This window comes from Aquila chrysaetos, chromosome 3, assembly GCF_900496995.4.
Source record: "Aquila chrysaetos chrysaetos chromosome 3, bAquChr1.4, whole genome shotgun sequence".
NCBI classification, from domain to species: domain Eukaryota; kingdom Metazoa; phylum Chordata; class Aves; order Accipitriformes; family Accipitridae; genus Aquila; species Aquila chrysaetos.
This window is the reverse complement of record NC_044006.1, coordinates 77,869,015-77,885,570: the sequence shown is the minus strand read 5'-3', so window position 1 is coordinate 77,885,570 and position 16,556 is coordinate 77,869,015. Positions and strand designations below refer to the sequence as shown.

General features: G+C 62.5%; 4 protein-coding genes across 8 annotated transcripts in view; 1 reads left to right on the top strand and 3 right to left on the bottom strand.

The window, feature by feature from the left end:
• The window catches only part of SETD2 (SET domain containing 2, histone lysine methyltransferase), a 69,354-nt gene extending 67,298 nt beyond the window's left edge, over nucleotides 1-2,056 (top strand). For both annotated transcript variants that reach the window (XM_030007619.2, XM_041122089.1), the window contains exons 19-21: nucleotides 289-369; nucleotides 629-730; nucleotides 1,559-2,056. In XM_030007619.2, the coding sequence (XP_029863479.1) occupies nucleotides 289-369; nucleotides 629-730; nucleotides 1,559-1,720 (345 nt within the window). In that variant the 3' untranslated portion in view covers nucleotides 1,721-2,056. The remainder of the gene's footprint in view (nucleotides 1-288; nucleotides 370-628; nucleotides 731-1,558) is intronic.
• A 1,080-nt stretch (nucleotides 2,057-3,136) lies between these two features.
• On the bottom strand, nucleotides 3,137-7,650 carry LOC115339857 (tumor necrosis factor receptor superfamily member 16-like). 2 transcript variants are annotated; one of them, XM_030010412.2, is made up of 6 exons: nucleotides 7,482-7,622; nucleotides 6,172-6,307; nucleotides 5,980-6,090; nucleotides 5,419-5,590; nucleotides 5,178-5,323; nucleotides 3,137-3,603 (listed from the first exon to the last, which is right to left on the bottom strand). In XM_030010412.2, the coding sequence occupies exons 1-6, from the start codon at nucleotides 7,536-7,538 to the stop codon at nucleotides 3,299-3,301; spliced, it is 927 nt and encodes a 308-aa protein (XP_029866272.1). In that variant the 5' UTR covers nucleotides 7,539-7,622; the 3' UTR covers nucleotides 3,137-3,298. The 2 variants fall into 2 exon arrangements, with proteins under 2 accessions (XP_029866272.1, XP_029866271.1); XM_030010411.2 differs by lacking the exon at nucleotides 5,980-6,090 and having other exon boundaries at nucleotides 7,482-7,650.
• A 365-nt stretch (nucleotides 7,651-8,015) lies between these two features.
• Nucleotides 8,016-15,507, bottom strand: LOC115339856 (D-threo-3-hydroxyaspartate dehydratase-like). Of its 3 annotated transcripts, XR_003922851.2 has the most exons (9): nucleotides 15,216-15,507; nucleotides 13,369-13,527; nucleotides 12,147-12,427; nucleotides 11,200-11,386; nucleotides 8,944-9,065; nucleotides 8,648-8,837; nucleotides 8,450-8,555; nucleotides 8,205-8,370; nucleotides 8,016-8,090 (listed from the first exon to the last, which is right to left on the bottom strand). XR_003922851.2 is itself a non-coding variant. In XM_030010409.2 (8 exons), exons 1-8 carry the CDS (start codon nucleotides 15,233-15,235, stop codon nucleotides 8,281-8,283), a joined length of 1,155 nt encoding a protein of 384 aa, XP_029866269.1. In that variant the 5' UTR covers nucleotides 15,236-15,506; the 3' UTR covers nucleotides 8,016-8,280. The 3 variants fall into 3 exon arrangements, 2 of the variants coding, with proteins under 2 accessions (XP_029866269.1, XP_029866270.1); XM_030010409.2 differs by having other exon boundaries at nucleotides 8,016-8,370; nucleotides 15,216-15,506; XM_030010410.2 differs by having other exon boundaries at nucleotides 8,016-8,370; nucleotides 13,369-13,524; nucleotides 15,216-15,506.
• Nucleotides 13,698-15,198, bottom strand: LOC115339858. The gene is made up of 2 exons (XM_030010415.2): nucleotides 14,036-15,198; nucleotides 13,698-13,961 (listed from the first exon to the last, which is right to left on the bottom strand). Exons 1-2 carry the CDS (start codon nucleotides 14,764-14,766, stop codon nucleotides 13,949-13,951), a joined length of 744 nt encoding a protein of 247 aa, XP_029866275.1. The 5' UTR covers nucleotides 14,767-15,198; the 3' UTR covers nucleotides 13,698-13,948.
• Nucleotides 15,508-16,556: the final 1,049 nt, after the last annotated feature.

Below are 16,556 nucleotides of genomic sequence, written 5' to 3'. Positions count from 1 at the left end.
CGTGCCTGGATTGGGCTGGAGAACATGCCGGCATCGGGCTGGGAAGCTCGCTTGGACTGGGCTGGAGAGCGTGCCAGCATCGAGCTGGGAAGTGTGCCGGGAATGGGCTGGGAATTGTGCCAGCACCGGGCCGGGAAGCTCACCGGGAGCCGGCTGGGAAGCGCGCGCTGCCCACCTGGCCGTGGGGCAGGGGTGGGTGGGCAGGAGTGCTGTCCCCACGGTGGGGATGGGGGAGATCCCTGCTCGCCCCGGGCGGCATCTAATACCCTTTTATTTCCCCCTCTCCAGTCTTCCAAGAAGCCCAAGACGGCGGAAGCGGACACGTCGAGCGAGCTAGCCAAGAAGAGCAAGGAGGTGTTCAGGAAAGAAGTGAGTTTCCCCAGCGCCCCGGGGGGGGGGTTTGTCACCGTCCCACCCCGGTGACGTGACCCAGGGGATGCCGGAGGGGAACGTCGGGGTTCACCGTCCCCGTACAGGCGACACGATGCTGGAGTGGAGGACCCCACCGCTGGGGACGTGGCCCCGCGGAGGGTTGGGGCTGGGTGGGGGGGTCAGCATCACCCCGGGGCTGGGGGCGGCGGGGCCGGTGAGCGAGGGCAAGGTCGGATCCGGATCTCCTCTGGCGCAGATGTCGCAGTTCATCGTGCAGTGCCTGAACCCCTACCGCAAACCCGACTGCAAGGTGGGACGCATCACCACCACCGAGGACTTCAAACACCTGGCGCGCAAGGTGACATCCCCTCTGTCCCCGGGGGGGGGGAGAGTTTTGGGGGGATTGCATCGCCCCTTCTGCTGGCTCATCTTGTAGGATAAGGGAAGGAAAAGAGCAATACGGGGGGGGAATAGTTGGGGAATAATTGTAAATATTGGGGGGATGATAGCAAAATAGCTTAGGGAATGTTTGGGGAATGATAGCAAATATGTGGGGAATAATAGAAAATACGTGGGGGATTGCAGCAAAATAGCTTGGGGAATATTTGGGGAATAGTAGCAGATATGTGGGGAATCCTTGGGGAATAATAGGAAATAGTGGGAGAATATTTGGGGAATAATAGGAAATATTTGGGGTAATATTTGGGGAATAATAGCAAATGTGTGGGGAATAGTAGAAAATATTTGGGGTATAACAGCAAAATAGTTTGAGAAATATTTGGGGAAAATTTGAGGAATAATAGCAAAGATTTGGGGAACATTTAGGGAATAATAGCAAAATAAGTTTGGGGAATAATAGCCAATATTTGGGGAATGATAGCCAATATTTGGGGAATGTTTGGGGAATAACAGCAAATATTTGGGGAATATTTGGCAATAATAGGAAAAAGGCTTAGGGAATATTTGGGGAAATAGAGCAAATACTTGGGAAATAATAGCAAAATGGCTTGGGGAATGTTTGGGGAGTAATAGCAAATGTTTGGGGAATAATAGTGAATATTGGGGGAATAATAGCAAATAGTTGGGGAATATTTGGGGAATAATAGCAAAATAGCTTGGGGAATCCCCAAGACTTGAATTATTGGGAATAACGGTGGGTATTCCCGGCCCCTCCTCTCCCCCGCAGCTGACTCACGGCGTCATGAACAAGGAACTGAAATACTGCAAGAATCCGGAGGATCTGGAGTGCAACGAGAACGTGAAACACAAGACAAAGGAATATATCAAGAAATACATGCAGAAATTCGGGGCCATCTACAAACCCAAAGAGGACACGGACCTGGAGTAACCACCTCCACCACCTCCACCCCCGCAGCGATGCCAGACGCAGCCAAACCTCGGAATACTCTATTCTGCCAGGATTCGCGGTTTTAAACCACCAACCTGTGAATTTATTATTATTTTTTTTTAAAAAAAAAAAGGAAAAAAAAAAGAAAATAAACTTCGTTCCCTACGGCGTGAGGCGGTTTGTGCTGCCGGGGCGACGCGGAGGAAAAGCCGGGCTTCGCTAAGCCGGGCTTTGCCGGCTCCCCTACCCCGGCGGTGCTGTCGGACGCACGCACCCTGTGCGTCACCAAGCTCTGTATTATATTTTAACGTATATGTGAATATATTGATAATTTTTGTTTTTGTTTTTTTTTTTTTGCTTTTAGCCCAAGATGTGCCGATACCATGGGAACACTTTGTAAGGATAGTTTCGGGGTTGGTTTTTTTTTTTTTTTTGGTTGTTTCCTTGGTTTTATTTTTGGTTCTGCGAGGTTTAATCTGTTTTCATGTAAATATTGCAGAGCGGGGCTGCCCCTGGATTTCTGGCAGGCCTCGTGCTATGTTGATAAGATTGATTTTACTGCTTAAATCATTTTACTTTATCCAATTTTTACGGAACTTTTTATGTAAAAAAAAAAAAAAAAGAGAGAGAAAAAAAAAAAAATAAAAAGACAAATGACAAAAAAATCAACACCAGACCCGGCCCCGAAAGAGGTTTGGCACGGCCGGGGGTGGGGGTGGCCGGGGGGACCTGGCGGTGGCACCGGTGGGGACATGGTGGCCTGGCTCGGTGGTCCGTCCCCTCTCGCTTGGGGACCCCCCCCTTGTCACCCTTAACATCCCCACGAGCCCCGAACCCCTGTGGGGGGGGGAACGGGACGGGGTTTTGGGGTGACCTAGCTCGGGGCAGGGGCACCCGTGCACATTTTGGGGTTAAAATGGCTCTTTTCTGTCACGCCGCGTCCCCCGGTGCCACCTGCTTTGGGGTCTTTGGGGGTGTTTCCCCCCCCCCCCCCCCCCCCCCCCAGGGCCACCCACCCCCCTGCTGTCCTTAATGGGGACGGGCACGGGACACGCGCGTGGGCTGGGGACCCGCGGACGCCCGAGGACAAACGGACGCTTGAGGACACGCGTCCCGGTGACGCGCTGGTGGGGACACACGGACACCCGTGGGGGACACATCGCGGTGAGAAGGGACAAACACGGACAGACACCCGAGGGGACGCGTCCTGGGGACACACGGACGCTTGGGGGGACACGCGGACGCCTGGGGACACGCGGACACCCGAAGACGCGCATCCCGGGGGACACGCGCGCGTGGGGACACACGGACACCCGAGGCATCGTGGGGACACACGAGTGACATTTAATACACCCACCCGGGGACCAGCCGCGTCCCCGAGTCTCCCACCCTCCGTCGCCAACTCCCCACCCCTGACACCCCCTAAAAAAAAAAAAATAAAAGTACAAAACCCCCCCTCAAAAAAAAACACCCCAAAGAACTATCTGAAAGGAAAAAAAACCAAAAAAACCGGGGAGCACCCGCCGAGCCCACCCGGTGTCCCCCGCGTCCCGGCGGGTTTCGGGGACCCCCGGTCGGTCACACGGCGGACGTGGCGTCCCCCGGTCCCGCCAAGCGCCGGGCCGCATCCTGCCGTCCGATGGCCACCAGGGCCTGGCAGAGGGTCTCCAACGTGGCCCCCTCGGCGCCGGCCCAGGCGCTGAGCAGGGTGCGAGCGGGTGCTCGGCCCCGGCCGAAGGTGCCGATGGCGTCGGGGCCGAAACCCAGGCGGGTGGCCAGGCTGCGCCAGTCCCCCCCGGGACCCCCGCTCTCCAGCAGCCGCTCCAGTTCCTCTTGCCGCTGCGCTGGTACCGTGCTGAATGGGTGCCCTTCGGGACGGGGGGCTGCGGGGTGGGGAGGGTGTCGGTGTCGGCACCCCCGAATCTCCGCCCGGCGGGATTTCTGTGCCGGAGGTGTTGCCGGCTCCCGGGAGTGAGACGCTTACCGGGGTATGGGTGCTCCTCAACCCTCTTTGGGTGCTATCTGGGGTATGGGTGCTCCCTGACCCCCATTTGGGTGCTATCTGGGGTATGGGTGCTCCCCAAGCCCACCCAGGTGCTCCATGACCCCTGTTTGGGTGCTATCTGGGGTATGGGTGCTCCCTGTCCCCCCATTTGGGTGCTATCTGGCATATGGGTGCTCCCCAAGCCCACCCAGGTGCTCCATGACCCCCATTTGGGTGCTATCTGGGGTATGGGTGCTCCCTGTCCCCCCATTTGGGTGCTATCTGGGGTATGAGTGCTCCCTGACGCCCCGTCTGGGTGCTATCTGGGGTATGGGGGCTCCCCAAGCCCACCCAGGTGCTCCATGACCCCCATTTGGGTGCTATCTGGCGTATGGGTGCTCCCCAAGCCCACCCAGGTGCTCCATGACCCCCGTTTGGGTGCTATCTGGGGTATGGGTGCTCCCTGTCCCCCCATTTGGGTGCTATCTGGGGTATGGGTGCTCCCCAAGCCCACCCAGGTTCTCCATGACCCCCCATTTGGGTGCTATCTGGCATATGGGTGCTCCCCAAGCCCACCCAGGTGCTCCATGACCCCTGTTTGGGTGCTATCTGGGGTATGGGTGCTCCCTGTCCCCCCATTTGGGTGCTATCTGGGGTATGGGTGCTCCCTGTCCCCCCATTTGGGTGCTATCTGGGGTATGGGTGCTCCCTGTCCCCCCATTTGGGTGCTATCTGGGGTATGGGTGCTCCCCAAGCCCACCCAGGTTCTCCATGACCCCTGTTTGGGTGCTATCTGGGGTATGGGTGCTCCCCAAGCCCACCCAGGTGCTTCCTGACCCCCCATTTGGGTGCTACCCAGGGCATGGGTGCTTCCTGACCCCATCAAGGTGCTCCCCATTTAGATGCTCCCCAACCCCATTTGGGTGCCACCCAAGCCCATATGGGTGGTCCCTGGGTCATGGGTGCTCACCGACTCCATTTGGGGCCTCCTCGGGGCATGGGTGCTCCTCAACCCCATCCAGGTGCTCCCCAGCCCTATCTGGGTGCTCCCTGAGCCCCTTGTTCGGGTGCTCCCCGTGGCATGAGTGACCCCCCAACCCCATCTGGGTGCTCCCCAACCCCACCCAGGTGAACCCCAAGGTAGGGATGCTGCCCAACCCATCTGGATGCTCCCTGGGGCGTAGGTGCACCCCAACCCCATGTGGGTGCTCCACAGGCCATGGGGGCACCCCAAACCCATGTGGGTGGTCCCTAGAGCACCCCAACCCCATCCAGATGCTCCCCACAGTACGGATGAACCCCAGGGACAGAAGCACCCTGAACCCCCCCCCACCCATGAACACAAGTGCTCCCCAACCCCATCCCGATGACATCGGGGGGACAAATCCGCCCCAGACCCCACCTCGCGATGGGTCCACCCCCTCCAAAAAAAAAACCAAACAAAAAACCCATGGCTGGGTGGTGGGTGCTCACCCTTGCCGGGCTGGTGGGGCTCCTGCAGGCTGTGGGTGTCGAGGAAGACCCCGCTGTCACTGTGCAGCTTCTCCCCCTCGGGTGACGTCCCCAAGTCCCCTGCCCGCGCCTTGGCCAGCTGCTGCTTCTGCCTGCACGTGTGCCAGCTGCCCGCGGTGGGCGACCGGGTGTCACCCAGGACCTTCGGGGTCCCATACGTGCCCCCCCCCCCCCCCAAAAAAAACCAAAACCAACCCCTTACCACTTGAAGGCCACGTAGGCGAGGAGTCCCACCACCACGGCGGCCAGGAGGGAGCAGTAGACGGGGATGATGTCCTTGCCGGTGGCCTCGGGCGGTGGTGGCACGAACTCGGGGGTGACGGGAGAGGGGTCCCCCGTCACCGGCTCGCCGCCCGTGCGCTCCAGGTCCTCGTCTATGGGGATTGGGGGGGGGGGGGGGTGTCCCCCCCAAAGTTTAGGGGAGCCCTGGGGTGGTGGGTGTGTCCTCCACCCCTGCCTCAGTTTCCCCTTGCAGGGCAACCGGCACCCATGGGGTGGAGGGTGGGGTGGGGGGGACCCCCCCCAAATACGTTGGGGTGCCGCAGTGGGGCGCGTGTCCCCAATTCACCCCAATTTTCCGTGCCCCCCCCCCCCCCCCGCCCTGTGATGCGCAGCACCTCAGATCCACACATGGGGAAACTGAGGCACGGCTACCACCCCCGCTAAGGACACCCCCCGCTTCCAATCCCCGGGTGGGGGGGGGGGGGTGACACCAGTGTGTGTGTGTGTGTGTGTGTGTGTCCCCCCCCCGGGTGCCACTCACGGGTGCAGAGGGTGTCGCGGGCAGGGGTGCAGGGCCGGGCAGGCAGGAGCGGGCAGGGGGTGCAGGGCTGGCAGGGCTCCACCGCGCTGCTCACCGCCGAGAAGGTCCGGTCTGGGGGGGGGGGTACAGGGTGCTGGGGGGGGTGCTGGGGGGGTGCACGGGGGGGTTTGGGGGGTGTGGGGGGGTACTCACTGTGGGTGCAGGGCTGGCAGCGGGTGTCGGTGTGGCCGCAGGGTTCGGTGACGCCGAATCCGGGGGGACAGGGGGTGCAGCACCCCCCCGCCGCCGTCGTCCGCCCGCTCCCGCACCCCCCGCCCCGCCCGGGCACCTGCGGGCATGAGGTTGGGGGGGGGGGGTCCTGCCTCAGTTTCCCCTTGGTTCTGCTCTGGACCCCCCCCCCAAGTGCTTCCCCCCCCCAAACCCCCCTCTGTGTCTTCCCCCCCCCCCCAAACCCATGGGGGGGGCTGGTTTGGGGTCCCGGGGCTGGGGGGGGGGGGGGGGAGGGTTGGGGGGGGTGTGAGTGGGTGGGGGGGCATGGGGGGGTGCTCGGCCTCAGTTGGGTGGGTGATGGCAGGACAGTGCTGTGCCCGGGGGTTGGGTGTGGATAAAAATAGAATAGAGTGGGATGAAAGATTAATGAATAAAAAAAATACAATTACCCCCCCCAAACCTAAAAGAAATAAAATTGAAAAAAATCAAATAAAAATAATGAAAGTAAATAATCAAATCGAAAATAAAAACAGACATGAAATAAAAAGGATTGAAATGAAATGCAAAGAAATAAAGGGAAATACAAAGAAATTAAATGAAACGAAGTGAAATAAAGTGAAAAAAATATGAAGTGAAATAAAGCTAAAGGGGAATAAAGTAAAAGAAAATAAAAAATAAAATAGAATGAAAGAAAAGGGAAGGAAATAAAATAAATCAAAATAAAATAAGGCGAAATAAAATAAATCAAAATAAACCAAGGTAGAATAAAAGAAAACAAGATAAGATCAAATACAATAAACCAAAATAAGATAAAATGCAATAAAACAAAATAAGATGAAATAAGATAAACCAAACCAAACTAAAATAAGAAAAGAAGGGAAAAGAAAAGAAGGGGAAAGAAAAGAAAAAAGAAGGGAAAAGAAAAGAAAAAAAGAAAAAGAAAAGAAAGAAAAGAAAAGAAAAGAAAGAAAAGAAAAGAAAAGAAAAGAAAAGAAAAGAAAAGAAAAGAAAAGAAAAGAAAAGAAAAGAAAAGAAAAAAAGAGAAAAGAAAAAAAAAAAAGAAAAACTCAATACAACAAAAAGACGTGAGGTGAAGCGGACCCCCCCCGGGCGATCGGGGCCGGCCCGGCGGGTCCCGGGGCGGCAGCGGGGAGCCCCGTCCCGGTTCCCCATCCCGGTCCCCATCCCGATCCCGATCCCGGTCCCCGTCCCGGTCCCTCCCGCTCCTGTGCCCATCCCCGATCCCGGCCCCGATCCCGGTCCCGGTCCCGGTCCCGGTCCCGGTCCCGCACCGGGCAGAGCAGCAGCAGCACCGGCAGCACCGGCAGCACCGCGCGGCCCCGCCGCATCGCGGAGACCCGGGCCCGGCCCCGGGACCCGCTCCGAGCCGCCCCGCTCCCGCTCGGCTCCGCTCGGCTCGGTCCGGCTCCGCTCGGCTCCGCTCGGCTCCGTTCGGTCCGGCCCGGCTCCGCTCGGCTCCGCTCCGCTCCGCCTACGGCCGGGCTGGGCTGGGCGCGGTCCCGCAGCTCAGGAGGGCGCGGCGAGCCCCCGGGACGGGCAGGGCGGGGCGCTCCGCCATTGGCTGAGAGCGCCGGGGCTGGGCGGGGCTCCGTACGGAGCTCCGCCCCTCTCGGCTCGGCTGGGCTGGGGTCCGCTCCGGACTGGGGGACGCCGGTTCGGGTCCCGCTCCCGGCCAGGGACAGGACTGGTCCAAACTGGGACCCGTCACGCTGGGACCGGGGCTAGCGGGGGGACGGTGTTCCCCCCCCCCCCCCCCTCCCCACGGTCTGTCCCCTCCCTTCCCAGGGGGCAGAAGTGTCTGGAAATGGGAGAAGCAGCTTTATTGACCCCGGTATGGGGGGGCCGGGGGGCAGCACCCCGGCGTGGGTGCAGGACCCTGGTACGGGCGCATGGCTTCACCGTGGGTGTGGGACCCCAGCGTGGGTGCAGGGTCTCGGCGTGAGTTCAGGGTCCCCAAGTGGGCGCAGGACCCCGTCGTGGGCGCAGGGTCCCGTCGTGGGCGCAGGGTCCCGTCGTGGGCGCAGGGTCTCGGCGTGGGCGCAGCACCCCGGCGGTTCCCCGCTCTCCTCCCTACCAGCCGCGGACGGGGTGCCAGAGCTCCACCACCTTCCCCCCGGCGTGGACGTAGTAGACGGGGTGCATGGCGGCGGTCGCGCAGGCCTGCGGTGGGTAGGGATGCTGAGCCGGGCGTGGCGGGGCGCGGCGGGGCGCGGCGGGGCGCGGCGGGGCCGGTACTCACATGGAAGGGGATGAGAGCCAGGATGCTGCCCAACGGGAAGCGCTCGAAATCCAACCGTCCGTCGATGGCTTCCACCTGCCCGTGCTCCTGCGTCAGCCCCACCAGCCTGCGGGGACACGCCGTCACCCCTCTGTCGTCGCCGTCGTCGTCGTCCCCCCACCCCAAAAGCCACCCCCCCCACCCCTCCCCGGTGCTCACCGAAGCTGGGGGTGCCCCTCGATGGCGGCGCAGCCCACGGGTGCCTGATCGCGGCCGTGGAGGCTGAGGGCAGCCCACCCGCAGTCCACCAGCAGCTGGTTGCGGTGGGGGTAGTGACCGATGACCCTGGTGAGGACACGGATGGCCACCTCCTCCGGGTGACAGGAACCCAGGAGGGTCTGCTGAAGGTCTGGGAGAAGAGGGTGACCAGCTCAGGTTGGGGTGCATCCCACCCTGGGGGGGGGGTCACAAGCAGGTTTGGGGGTGGGAGTGGGGTCCCCCCCGGACCCGCTCACCGTAGAAGAGGTAGTTGCCTGGATGGAGCTCGGTGAGCTGGGCCATCTCCGGCACCGGGTGGCTGCAGGACGGCGTGGAGCCGATGCTGGCCTGGGGACACGGCACCCCTGCCCGCCGCAGCCTGCCGGCACACGGGGACCCTCTGAGCGGTCGGGGCATGGCCGAGGGGGGGGGCATCACCCCCAGGCACCATGGGGAACAAAGCCAGCGGTGGGTCCATCACCCCTGGGTGCCACAGGAGTGGGACCGGAGATGGGTCCATCACCCCTGGGAACCACGGGGAGCAGGACTGGAGGTGGGTCCGTCACCCGTGGGTGCCACAGGAGAGGAATCGGAGGTGGTGATGATTCAGGGAGTCCCAGATGTGCCAGAAAGCACCCCCCACAAATGTTCAAGGAAGCCATCCAGTTGTGGCAGAGCCCCCCCCGCCCCCCCGCCTCACTGTGCCAGGAAGACCCCAAGATGTGCTGGGGAGACAGACAGATGTGCCTGGATGTCATCCAGATGTGCCAGAGAGCCCCCAGATGCAATAGAGAGCCCCCTCAAACACTCAAGGCAGGTCATGCCCCCCCCCCAATATGCCAGAGCACCCTGCCCGATGTGCCTGGGACCACCCCCAGATGTGCCCCGGTGTCCCCAGATGTGCCAGAGATCCACCCGTATGAGCTGAAGATCCCCCTCAATGTTTTAAAGCATTCCCAGATGTGTCTGGGAGCCCACAGACGTGACACAGCACCCCCCAGATGTGCTAGAGGCCCCCCCCAATGGTTTTGGGAGCCCACAGATGTTTCTGGGAGCCCCCAGATGAGTGACAGAGCCCCCCCAGGTATGCTGGAGACCCCCCAAGATGTGTCAGGGTGCCACCAGATGTACCCAGGAGGACCCAGATGTGCCGGAGATCCATCCAGATATGCCTGGGGCCCCTCCAGACCTGCCAGAGCACTCCCCAGATGCGCCTGCCCCCCCCCAGTTATGCCATAGCACCCCCCAGATATGCCTGGGGCCCCTCCAGACCTGCCAGAGCACTCCCCAGATGCGCCTGCCCCCCCCCAGTTATGCCATAGCACCCCCCAGATGTGCCTGGGACCCCCCCTCAGATGTACCAGGACATCCCCAGATGTGCCAGAGATCCCCCCAGATGGGCCTGGGATCCCTCCCAGGTATGCCAGAGCCCCCCACATGTACCAGGGCACCCCCAGATGTGCTCATGAACCCCCAGATGTGCCTGAGATCCACCCATATGAGCTGGGGATCTCCCCAGATGTGTTAAAACACCCCCAGATGTTCTGGGGACCCCTCCAATGTGTCAGAGCACCCACAGATGTGCACAGGAGCTCCCAGATGTGCTCGAGCACCCCCCAAATATGCCAGAGCACCCCCAGATATGCCTGGGACCCCTCCTAGATGTGCCAGAGCACCTACCAGATGTGTTTGGGACCACCCCCAGCTGTGCCAGAGCACCCCTAGCTCTGCTGGGGACCCCCCCGAGATGTTCCAGGGCACCCCAAGATGTGCCCGAGATCTTCCCAGATGTGTCCGGGCAGCCCAGATGTGTTGCACACCCTCCCCTATTCAAAGTCCACATGGCAAGGGAGTGCCATGTCCCCCCCCCCACCGGGGTGGCAGCCGGGAATGGTGCCCCCCCCTCCCCTGCTCTCCCTGGGCCCTCTGAGACCGTGGGGCACATTGCAGGAGGGGTGGGTGGCAGAGCAGCCCCCTGACTTTTGGGGGGGGAAGCAGCATTTTCACCTTGTGCCTCAGTTTCCCCACTGCAAAACGGTGCCACAACCAGCTGGGGTGGGACTAGAGACCCCGGGATGGGTCCCCAGGGAAGCACGTCCCTGTGGGTGGGGGGATGAGGGTCCCAAGGGACCCCACTGACCCCCCCCCCCCCCGGTCCCTCCTTTAGCAGGAACCATCCGGCAGCAATTCCCTCCAGGATGTAAAACCCCGCTGGGACAAAAGGGTGACAAGGGGGGGGGGACACAATGACACAGGTCACAACCCACCACCAAAGCCACATCAAAGGTGACCGGAGCTGCCAGCATCCTCCTCCGGCTCCCCGGGGGGGCTTTGTAGGGCCCCCTTTTATGGGGGTGATTTGCATTTACGACCAGCTGCTGGGCTTTTATGGAGAGGGGAATGACACCCATGGTGGCCAGCTTGGACCCCCCAACCCCGGGCCAAAAAAAAAAAAAAAAAAAAAAAAAAAAATCCCCTTAACTCTGCCCATCCCCTGGATGTGGGACACTCACGCGGTGACGAAGTCAAGCACGGCGGCGGTGGTGGCCCGGGCGATGGCTTGGATGGCCGGGACGTCGCGGCAGCCGTAGGTGTCCCCGCAGTGAGCGTAGACCCCCACCAGTGTCACCTCCTCCGGTGCCTCCTCGGCGATGGCCCGGGCCAGGGACACGGCTCCGGGGTCCGTGGGCCGAACGCCGGCTGCCGGCCAGGAGGAGGGTCCAGGCACGGCTCGGGGGGGGGGGGGTGGGGGGGTTTGGGGGGGTTGATGCTCCATGGTGGGTGTGATGGTGGGGATCGGGGTTTGGGGGGGACGACGACTTAAATATCCCATCCTGGGGGGGGCTTATGGGGCACCTCTGCCCCATGGAGCATCCGTGAAGAATGACCTGGGGGGGGCTTAAATGCCCCATCCTGGTGAGGCTGGGGGCTTGGGGTTGGGGGGGGGTATGGGGCAGCTCATCCTCATCAAATATCATGCAATGGGTGGATGAAAATGGGGTTTGGGGGGAGTAAATGCCCCACCATGGGGGTTGGGGGGCATATGGGGCACTTCTGCCCCATGGAGCATCCTTGAAGAATGATTTTTTTTTTTTTTTTTTCTTTGGGGGGGCTTAAATAACCCTCTCCTGGATGAGATGGTGGTTCTGGGGGCTTGAGGTTGGTGGGGCATGGAGCATCCTTCCCCAACGGAGCACCCATGAAGAATGACTCCTTTTTTTGGGGGTGGGGGGTGTCTTTAATGCTCCATTCGGGTTGAGACGGTGGGGCTGGGGGGGGACACGGAGCATTGAGCATCCTGGGCTGGGGCAGGGGGGTGGCTGGAGGAAAACACCCTCGGAGAGGATGTGTGATGCCCCATCTCTGCATCCCCTTGCCCCAGCAACCCGGGCGCTGGTGGGATTTAAGGGGGGGTTACTTTTTTTTTTTTTTTTTGGGGGGGGGGGGGGATATCACCTACCCCTGCCATTGCCGCAGTCGAGCTTGAGCCAGACGAGCCAGCGCTTGCCGGCGGGCAGCGGGCGCTGGCGCAGGAGGGCCAAAGCCTGGGGGCTGTCGAGGAGGAGCTGGAAGGCTTGGAGGTGCTGGGCCAGGGTGGCACATTCCTCCAGCCGCCCCCCCGGCAGCGGGTAGGCGTAGAGGATGTCATCGAAGCCCCCCGCCGCGAAGAACCGAGCTTCGGCCAAGGTGGAGACCACGATACCCCGGCGGGTGCCGCCCGTCGCCAGTTCGGCGCCTTCTCTGGGGTGGGGGGGGTGGTGGGTGGTGAGGGGGTGGCGGGAGGGGGATGTTGGGGGGATGCTGGGGAGGAGAGTGGGAGAATGGGGGGTGCTGGGGAGGATGCTGGGGGGATACTGGGGAGGAGAGTGGGAGAATGGGGGGTGCTGGGGAGGATGCTGGGGGGATACTGGGGAGAGAGTGGGAGAATGGGGGGTGCTGGGGAGGATGCTGGGGGGATACTGGGGAGGAGAGTGGGAGAATGGGGGGTGCTGGGGAGGATGCTGGGGGGATACTGGGGAGGAGAGTGGGTGAATGGGGAGTGCTGGGGGATACTGGGGAGGAGAATGGGAGAATGGGGGATGCTGGGGAGGAGAGTGGGAGAGTGGGGAGTGCTGGGGGATACTGGGGGGATACTGGGGAGGAGAGTGGGAGAGTGGGGAGTGCTGGGGGGTACTGGGGAGGAGAGTGGGAGAATGGGGAGTGCTGGGGAGGATGCTGGGGGGATACTGGGGAGGAGAGTGGGAGAATGGGGAGTGCTGGGGGATGCTGGGGAGGAGAGTGGGAGAGTGGGGAGTGCTGGGGGATACCGGGGAGGAGAGTGGGAGAATGGGGGTGCTGGGGAGGATGCTGGGGGATACTGGGGAAGGAGGGAGGAAGGATGCTAGGTGGGAAGGTGGGGGGGACGCTGGGAAGGAGACTGGGAGGATGCTGGAGGGATGATGTGGGAGATGCTGGGGAGATGCTGATGGGGAAGGTGGGGAGCTGCTGGGGGGGATGCTGGGGGGGGAAGGTTGGGGGATGGGGGGGATGCCGGGGGCAAGTTGAGGGGTGCTGAGGAAGAGGATGGGGCTAGGAGGGATATTAGAAGGATGCTGGGGGATTGCTGGGGAGGACGGGGGGCTGCTGGGGGGTTGCTGGAAGGATTCTGGGGGGATGCTGGGGATTCTGGGGGCCACACTTACAGCGTCTTGTGGGTTTTGACGTGGGGGCGCAGGCGGAGGCCGAGGGCCCGGCAGCGCTCCCGCATGCGCTCCGCGTTACGCCGCACCGTCGCCTGGTCCAGGGTCAGCGCCGGGGTGGGCAACTGCTCCAGGGGGGCTCCCAGCCACACGCTGCTGCTGCTGCGGGGAGGGCGCAGGGAGCGGGGGGGGGACGACACCTGCCCACCCCCCAGCTCCGCACCCCCAAACCTGCGCCCAGCCCCACACCCCACGCATGCACCCAAACCTGCACCCACCGTACCCCCCAAACCTGTACCTACCATGGTCCCCCCCCCCCCGAAATACCTGCACCCACCCCTGTGGGCTGGCGTGGGTCCCTGCTCCCTGGGGGGGGGGACTGGGGGCTGGTGGGCTGAGCCCCCCCCCCCGTGGGACCCAGCACCGAGGGGTGGTTTGGGTGAGGACGGTGCTGGGGCAGCTCGGGGGGGGGGGTCCCCCCCACTGGGCACAAACCCAGGAGGGGTGTCCCTCGGTCTCAGCTGGATACTGGGACAGGGATATGTGGGACTGGGAAACTGGGGAGTGGGACACCTGGGTCACCTCAGACTGGGACACTGGGAACAGGGACGAGTGGGACTGGGAAACCTGGGACTGGCACATATGGGGCTGGGTCACCTCAGACTGGGACACTGGGAACAGGGACAAGTGGGACTGGGAAACCTGGGACTGGCACATATGGGACTGGGTCACCTCAGACTGGGACACTGGGAACAGGGACGAGTGGGACTGGGAAACCTGGGACTGGGACATATGGGGCTGGGTCACCTCAGACTGGGACACTGGGAACAGGGACGAGTGGGACTGGGAAACCTGGGACTGGGACATATGGGACTGGGTCACCTCAGACTGGGACACTGGGAACAGGGACGAGTGGGACTGGGAAACCTGGGACTGGGACATATGGGGCTGGGTCACCTCAGACTGGGACACTGGGAACAGGGACGAGTGGGACTGGGAAACCTGGGACTGGGACATATGGGACTGGGTCACCTCAGACTGGGACACTGGGAACAGGGACGAGTGGGACTGGGAAACCTGGGACTGGGACATATGGGACTGGGTCACCTCAGACTGGGACACTGGGAACAGGGACAAGTGGGACTGGGAAACCTGGGACTGGGACATATGGGGCTGGGAAACCTGGGACTGGGACACTGGGAACAGGGACAAGTGGGACTGGGAAACCTGGGACTGGGACATATGGGACTGGGTCACCTCAGACTGGGACACTGGGAACAGGGACAAGTGGGACTGGGAAACCTGGGACTGGGACATATGGGGCTGGGAAACCTGGGACTGGGACATCTGGGACTGAGACACCTGGGATAGGGACCTGTGGGTCACCTGGGACTGGGACATATGGGATTGGGAAACCTGGGAGTGGACACTTGGGAGAGGGACATATGGAACTGAGATATATGGGACAGGGACACCTGGGATTGGAACATATGGGACAGGGACACTTAGGACTAGGATCTATGGGAATGGGAAAGCTGGGACTGGGATCTATGGGAATGGGAAACCTGGGACACCTGGGGTAGGGACACACACACCGGGAACAGGGACTCCTGGGACAGGGATCCCTGGGACAGGGACACTGGAAACTGGGACACGCGGGACTGGGCGACCCGGGCCCAGGGACACCCCTGCCCAGCCCCAGGTGGGACGGGGACACCCAGTCTCTCCGGCAGCGGGACCTCGGTGTCCCCACCACCACCCGGGACGGCCACCGCAAGGCTGTCCGGGGTGAAATTCCCGGTGGCACCCCGAGCACCCAGCCTTTCCCCCCCCCCCCCCTCCCTGCCCACCTGTCCATCCGTCCGTCCATCCCTCCGTCCGGCTCTCCGGCTCTTCCCGGCTCGGCTCTCCGGTGGTGCCCGTTCCACGTGATGCCGTGGGCACCCGCAGCCAGCCTTGGCCGGGGACGGAGGTCACTGCCGGCCGTGGGGCCTCCCCGGGGGTGGCAGGAGCAAGGGAGGACACGGACACCGCGGCCGGGGACGCTCAGCCTCCCCGGGACAGACTGCCAGCTCCCCGGGAACGGCGGCCGGCTCCGGAGCCGCGTGCCCGTGGAGGGACAAGGAAGGAGGGCTGAGACCTTGCATGCTCATGCTATGTGTGGATGGGGCTGCTGAGACACCCCCCCCCCCCCCCCCCCAAAATCCATGCTGGCGACACACGGGGGTGCGTGGCTGCTGAGACCTGGCACGTTCAGGACACGTGGGCACAGGGTTGCTGAGGGCTGAGGCCGCACGTGCTCGTGACACGTGCGTAACGCGGCCGGTGAGAGCCCGGCTGCCCCGAGTTTGTGACATGGGGCGGGGGGGGGGGTGCACGGCTGCTGAGACCCCCCCTGCGCTTCTGACGTGGGTAGACGGCTGCTGAGACACCCCCCCCCCCCCCGCCCCATGCTCGTGGATGTGGGTGCACGGCTGCTGAGACCCCCCACGCTCGTGACATGCCGGTGCGCTGCTGCTGAGACCCCCCGACGCTCGTGACACGGGTGCGCAGCTCCTGAGCCATCCCACCCTCATGAGATGTGAGTACACGGCTACTGAGACCCCCCCCCCCCCCCGTGCTCATGACACGTGGGTATACGTCTGCTGAGACCCCCCCGTGCTCATGACACGTGGGTATACGTCTGCTGAGACCCCCCCGTGCTCATGACACGTGGGTATACGTCTGCTGAGACCCTCACGCTCGTGACATGCAGGTAGACAACGGCTGAGACCCCCCCCCCCGTGGCTCGTGACACGTGGGTGCACGGCCGCCGAGACCTCCACGCTCACGCCACATGGTTGTATTGTTGCTGAGACCCCCCCCCCCATGCTCGTAACGCATGGGTACGTGGCTGCTGAGACCCCCCACGCTCATCACACGTGCATACAGCTACCGAGACCCTCCACGCTCACGACACGTGGCTACAAGGCTGCTGAGACCCCCCACGCTCATGACACACGGGGACACAGCTGCTGAGACCCCCCCCCCCGCCCCGGCCCCGCATTCGTGACACGTGTGTCCCCCTGTCCCAGGCTGGCCGTGTCTCGCTGCCGGGGGGGCCCCGCTGGCCCCCAGCCCGGAGCAGAGCCTGTACTGGGATGGCCCCGCTATGTAGGGCAGGCAGAAAGGGGGGGACACACACACTGGAG